This window comes from Neophocaena asiaeorientalis, unplaced genomic scaffold, assembly GCF_003031525.2.
Source record: "Neophocaena asiaeorientalis asiaeorientalis breed wild unplaced genomic scaffold, Neophocaena_asiaeorientalis_V1.1 scaffold240, whole genome shotgun sequence".
Classification (NCBI taxonomy): Eukaryota; Metazoa; Chordata; class Mammalia; order Artiodactyla; family Phocoenidae; genus Neophocaena; species Neophocaena asiaeorientalis.
This window is the reverse complement of record NW_020185331.1, coordinates 4208424-4214507: the sequence shown is the minus strand read 5'-3', so window position 1 is coordinate 4214507 and position 6084 is coordinate 4208424. Positions and strand designations below refer to the sequence as shown.

The window sequence follows — 6084 nt, the reverse complement described above, 5'->3', positions numbered from 1 at the left end:
AAACCCAAAACCTTGGGATTGGGCAGTAGGTGCCTGCTGGGAAGAGAAGGAGAGATTTGACAATGATGGGTGGAAGGGGTAATGTAGCAGGTGATTGTGGACTGTCCTGTCCACTTTGACACAATGTGGCCAGAGACTAAAGGTCCAGGGAAACAGGGCTCCAGTGGAGGAATTCTATGCTACCACCCCTCTGCTCCCCAATTCACTTTCCTCACCTTCCTGGCAGCCTCACAATAATCCTGAACTCTGCTGTTCCTGAGGGACTGGGAGATGGGTAACAGCAGGGTTGTCCTTAAGATCCTGTCTTGCCGACCAATAGCAGGTGTGGAGACAGGAACAGACTGGAAAAGTGGGGGAGGAGGGGTATTATGGGAGCTCCTCAGGAGGATGGGGACCAAAGAGTCCCTATTTCCTGATCTGGAAGGGATCTGCTAGCATGGGGGATATGGCTTGCCTGAGGCTCTGGGTCAGGGCTTTGGGGGTTATGGCAGGAAAGGGCTGTGGGCCAGAGGCTGAGGTGAGATCCTGAGAGCAGGAAGTGAGAGGAGAGAGCAGACCCCTTTTGGTCCCAGAGCTTCCAACCTAGCAGGGTTCAGCTCCCTGGAGCCCTCTTCTTCAGATCCCTCTCCACCATCTCTGGACTCCGACTCCAGGCCCAGTCTCACCTCATGGGCTTCCAGAGCAGCACTGATGCATCAGAGACAAGCCTGCCTTGGGGATAGTTCTGCAGCTCTGGGGGAACATTCTCACCATTCCTGCTTCTAAAGCACCTGTCCTCCCCCCCAAAATGCAGGACAAAGATGCGGAAGAGGATAAGTAGATCTTCCCAACACTGCCAAGCAGGCCTAGGGCAGGCACTGAGGTCCCAAACAAGAATCCTTTCTCCCTACACTGTCCCCTTTTACTCTGGAGAGCTGCAAGCCTTGTTCCAAATGAATAACTAACCAGGAGATAAAGAAACTGATCTCTGATGCTCAGAGGACCCTATGCTAGAGGCATCAAGGAAGAGAACTTGTCCCCTGCCCCACAGCCCAGCTTGGTTTGCTCTCTGGAGCAGGTATGAAGGGGCAAGAAGTCCAAGAGGTCCTATTCTTCCCACCCCAACCTCTGCGCTGGGCCACAGTCCTCTGCACTGGCCTCTCTAGGGCCTTCTCTAGACCAAGCAGGGCTGCCAGACTGCACTGCCTGCCCAGGAGTTTACAAACAAAGCAAGGGAAAGGGCTAGGGCTGTATGTGGGGAGGAAACTTCCTCCCTTGGCTACAACCTCTCTCCTCCTCCCCTCCTTCCTACAGGGGTGGAAATGGAAAATTAGGGTGGCAGGGCAGGTGGCCCCACGCAAACCAAAGAAGGGACTCAAGAGAAAAAAAACATCAAAAACGGGGGACATAGCCCCCTTGGGTGCCTCAGGGGAATGAAAGACATAGGTAGGGGTTCAAGCCACCAAAATACCCACAGGTACACACATACGTACTCACATACGTTTACACAAATAAACACATGGAGAACCACACACAAATATACATATTCAAAAACATAAACACATTCAAATACACACATAAATGCTCGCCTGATATGCACAGAGTTCGGGCCGTAGGGTTCCCAGTGCCCAGTCGGACTCGAATGCCTCTCCCTGCGGGTTCCTGAGATCGCAGCCCCATCCGTGGCCCGGCCCCCTCCGGGCCCCCGCCACGCATCCGGAACAGCTGGAGTCGGCCTGGCGGTGCACTCAAGCCGGGCGCTGGGCTGGGCGGGGCCGGCAGCGGGGCCCCGGCCGGGGCCGGGCAGAGCTCAGCGGGGAGGCCCTGAGCCTGCCCCGTTAGCCCCGGCACCCGGTCCGGCTACCACGGTCGGACGCCGGTCACCACGCGGGCCGTGGCCCCAGCTGGCCCGGAGAGCCGCGGCCTGAGAAGAGTGTGCAAGATTGCCGGAGGAGGTAAGGCTGTCGCTTCAGGCTCAGGCGGGGGAAGAGGTGCCTAGGGCCACCAACAACTCCCCCGCTCCACCTCTCGGTTGGGGAAGGCTGTGTCCTCTGACTGGCCTCCTCTCCCAACCCCTGGGATCCCCCACCCCTGTGTCCTGTGTCGCCTCACCCAGGGCTGCAGAGCCTCCTTGGACCTCCCGCGGGCCAACCCGAGGGCTGCAGATTCCTTCTCCCCAGGCGCGTTACCCAAGGCCGTGGGTGAGAGGCAAGTGGATCTAGGGGTAGGGGCGCTGGGTCCTTGATCTCAGCCCGGCAAAGTCCGCTCTGGGCGGCGACGGGGCCCACCCAGGCTCCTGGTCTTACCTGGCCCGCGCGGCAGCTGCATACCTCCCCGGATGGGCTCCTGCCGCGCTTCTCCGGCGCCAAATCCCGTGTTGGAGAGCCTGAGACCTCCGGGCCAGCGCTGCCATCACAGCCAGGCCGGCGGGAGGCGGGTACGCCGGGAGCGCGGCTCACAGTTTGGGGTGGGGGCGGCGGCTTTTCAGTAGCCGGTGGTTCGGGTGCAATAAAGGAGCCGCTAATGTAATTTACAAACAGCTCGGGCCGAGCGCGGCGCAGCGCCGGGACTGACAGGCGCATTAGGCAGGCTAATTCCAGCCGGCTCCTCCTACCCCAGGCCCGCTAATTAATGAGCTTCCCAACTTAGAGCTGCCTGCATTGGACAGACAGAGAGTGAAAGAGAGGACGAGGGAGAGAAGGAGAGAGACGGGGGGGAGCAGAGAAGAGAGAGGGAGGGAGCGAGGGAGGGAGAGAGGGAGAGAGAGAGGGAGAGAGAGAGGGAGAGAGGGAGGGAGAGAGGGAGAGAGAGAAGAGGAGAGAGAACAGAGAGAAAGAAGAGAGGAGAAAGACAGAGAGAAAGAGAGAAAGAGAGAGAGAAGTGCCGCTGCAGATAATTGATTACTCTTCGATCAAGGCTAACTTGTTAGCAATAGTCAATTGCCCCATCTCTCCGCCTCCCCTCGCAGTACGGGATCGGCGCCCTCGCCTCGGCTCTTCCAACTGCCGCCGCCAGGACCCGGGGCCAGGAGCCGCCGCGGAGCCACCTGACACCTTTAAATAGCACCGGGGCTGGCGAAACTGGAGCCCCGCGCGGCGCGCCCCGGCTCTCCCGGCGCCCGAGCTGCCCGCGGGCTGGGTCCCCGAGGCCCGAGCCGCCCCGGCCGGGCCCCCAAACGAGGCCGAGATGACTTCCAAGGAGGACAGCAAGGCGGCGCCGGGGGAGGAGAGGCGGCGCAGCCCGCTGGACCACCTGCCGCCTCCCGCCAACTCCAACAAACCGCTGACGCCGTTCAGCATCGAGGACATCCTCAACAAGCCGTCTGTGCGGAGAAGTTACTCGCTGTGCGGGGCGGCGCACCTGCTGGCGGCCGCGGACAAGCACGCTCCGGGCGGCTTGCCCCTGGCGGGCCGCGCGCTGCTCTCGCAGACCTCGCCGCTGTGCGCGCTGGAGGAGCTCGCCAGCAAGACTTTTAAGGGGCTGGAGGTCAGCGTCCTGCAGGCAGCCGAAGGTAGGCGCCGCCACTGGGTTCCCCGGCGCCCAGCACCAGGCTCCCGGCTCCATGTGTCCCACGCTTGGTGCTCTCTGCCTCTGGCCGCCCCCTCCCGCGCCGGCTGTCTGGGCCCTCCAGCCCAAGCCGCTGCCGCTGGGAGTGGAGATGCGTGGGACAGGATAGGCCAGAGTCGAGTGACCGCGGAGGGGAGGCAGGAACCCAAGATCTCTCTGCAGTCTGCCTGCTCTGCTTAACTCCCTCCCGTTCTCGGTGGCCTGGGTACTGCTAGCCCTGTTCCTGGGGTGGGGAATGGAGAGCCTTTGCTGGGACCTTTTGGGTAGGGGTAGAGCAGGGCTGATTGCGACAAGGTGGAGAGCCAACATTCACACCCAGGCAGGGCGTCCCTGTCTGGCTCTCATGTTCTAGCGACCTCGGGTCTTTCAAACCAACTCTCAGGTGAAGCGGCAGAGACCAAACCAATTTTTCCTAGGGACTTCCGGTAGACGAGAGATGGGGGAAGGGGGCTTGCCATAGCCTAGGCTTGCCCTAGTCCGGGTGGCCAAATCTAATCCTAGAAGGGAACAGCGGCAGACTGCAGGCCGGATGGGTCTAGGTGGGGTGAGTAAGGACCGGGGTGGGGTCTCCTCTCCTCTGGCGCAAGCCTATACTTTGGTTTCCTCTCAGGCCGCGACGGGATGACCATCTTTGGGCAGCGGCAGACCCCCAAGAAGCGGCGAAAGTCGCGCACGGCCTTCACCAACCACCAGATTTACGAGTTGGAGAAGCGCTTCCTCTACCAGAAGTACCTGTCCCCCGCCGATCGCGACCAAATTGCGCAGCAGCTGGGCCTCACCAATGCTCAGGTCATCACCTGGTTCCAGAATCGGCGTGCCAAGCTCAAACGGGACCTGGAGGAGATGAAGGCCGACGTGGAGTCCGCCAAGAAACTGGGCCCCAGCGGGCAGATGGACATCGTGGCGCTGGCCGAACTCGAGCAGAACTCGGAGGCTGCGGGCGGCGGCGGCAGCGGCTGCGGCAGGGCTAAGTCAAGGCCTGGCTCTCCGGCACTCCCCCCAGGCGCCCCGCAGGCCCCGGGCGCCGGGCCCCTGCAGCTCTCGCCCGCCTCCCCGCTCACGGACCAGCCGGCCAGCAGCCAGGACTGCTCGGAGGACGAGGAAGACGAAGAGATCGACGTGGACGATTGAGCGGCGCCCGGCATCTTCCGCAGCCCCGGGCTCCTAGCGCTCTTTGCCCGCCACCTCCCGGACAGGACCGCCAAGGGGAGCTGGGACCTCCTCTGCAACTCCCGCCTTCTCCCCTGTCCCTGGCCCGGACTCGGCTCCCGGCAGCCGCCTCTTTCCTCTCGAAGCAATAAACCCGGGCTGGCCGGCCAAGCCGACCGCCGCGCGCGGCCTCCGCTGCCCCGGGAGCCCTCGCCGTGCAATTCTGTATGGCTTCTGTATAAATATTTAAACCTACATACCGGGTTCTTCCCACCGCAGCCTGACTTTTTTCTTTCTTTCTTTTATTTTTTAAAATCTCGGAGTTTCCATGTTCTCAAAGCTCAGGCTGCCGGGTTTGCTGAGGGCGAGATAGAATCGAGGGTAATGAACACTTAACCTCGAGGTCTGGAGGAGGGGCCGCCCCGACTTTTTGATTTTTCCCTGCATGTGGCGAATGCACCGGCCCTCTCCCTCCTCACCTCCCTAGGCCTATTGCAGTTGATTTCTTTTATTTCCTTCTGCCTTTATTGCCCCACACACACCTGGGAAGGGGCTGAGGGGGGCAACCGGGTCTTGACTTGCAAGTTTCAAATCGATGTTTCCCCCTCCCCCCCAGCGAAAGAAGTCTGTTTTCGATGCCATTTCTGCCTCCTAATGCCCAGTAATGCTATTTTTAAGATTCCTCCCCACCCTCTCCCGGTTGCCTGGGACTGACTATTGGGGTCCGGGTCTTAGGGACAAAGCAGGGGGAAATCCAACAACCAACCAATCAACCAACCAACGAAAACAGAACCCAAAGTCCAAGAATTATTTTTTACTCTTTTTAGAATTTTTTTGCATGTGACAGAGACTGAGACGAGGCCGACCTAAGCCCTCGCGCCACCTCCTCCACAGCTCTGGGTCTGTCTTGCGGTATCCAACGCCCTGCTCCTAGCTCGACTTGGCCAGACGAGGGTGCCTGGATGAGGGTGGGTCCTGCGTGCCACTCCCCTGCTCCTGCCCTGCCCTCTCCTCCCCGGACTGTACCCAAGGCCTCTTTCTCCGATAAATAAAGTCTTTGCCATTTTACTAGAACCGGCGGTGACCGTGTCTGAACGAGTGGACCTTATTCAGTGAAGCCGCCTCAGGCTCGGTGTCTCGCCGCTGCTGGTCGCTGGCTGCCCAGGCCTTGGAGATTTGGAGGAGTTTCAGGGCAGGCGTGAGAATGAGGGGTGAGGGGGAATTAGTGAGAGGGAGGAGGCGCTTCTTGCCCAAAAACACGTGGCAGCTACCAAATGGTGCGGGGGCGAGAGAAGCGGGCTTCGCCAGGTCCGGGTAAAAAGAGAGGCGTACAATGCTGGGAGAAAACGTGTGCGTACTTTGAGGGCGCCACGGGTGCAAAATTAATTT

At 60.5% G+C, this 6084-nt stretch overlaps 1 protein-coding gene across 1 annotated transcript; it reads left to right on the top strand.

The window, feature by feature from the left end:
* Nucleotides 1-3078: 3078 nt before the first annotated feature.
* LBX1 (ladybird homeobox 1) lies at nt 3079-5038 on the top strand. The gene is made up of 2 exons (XM_024735065.1): nt 3079-3490; nt 4157-5038. The coding sequence occupies exons 1-2, from the start codon at nt 3166-3168 to the stop codon at nt 4675-4677; spliced, it is 846 nt and encodes a 281-aa protein (XP_024590833.1). The 5' UTR covers nt 3079-3165; the 3' UTR covers nt 4678-5038.
* The last annotated feature ends 1046 nt before the right edge of the window (nt 5039-6084 follow it).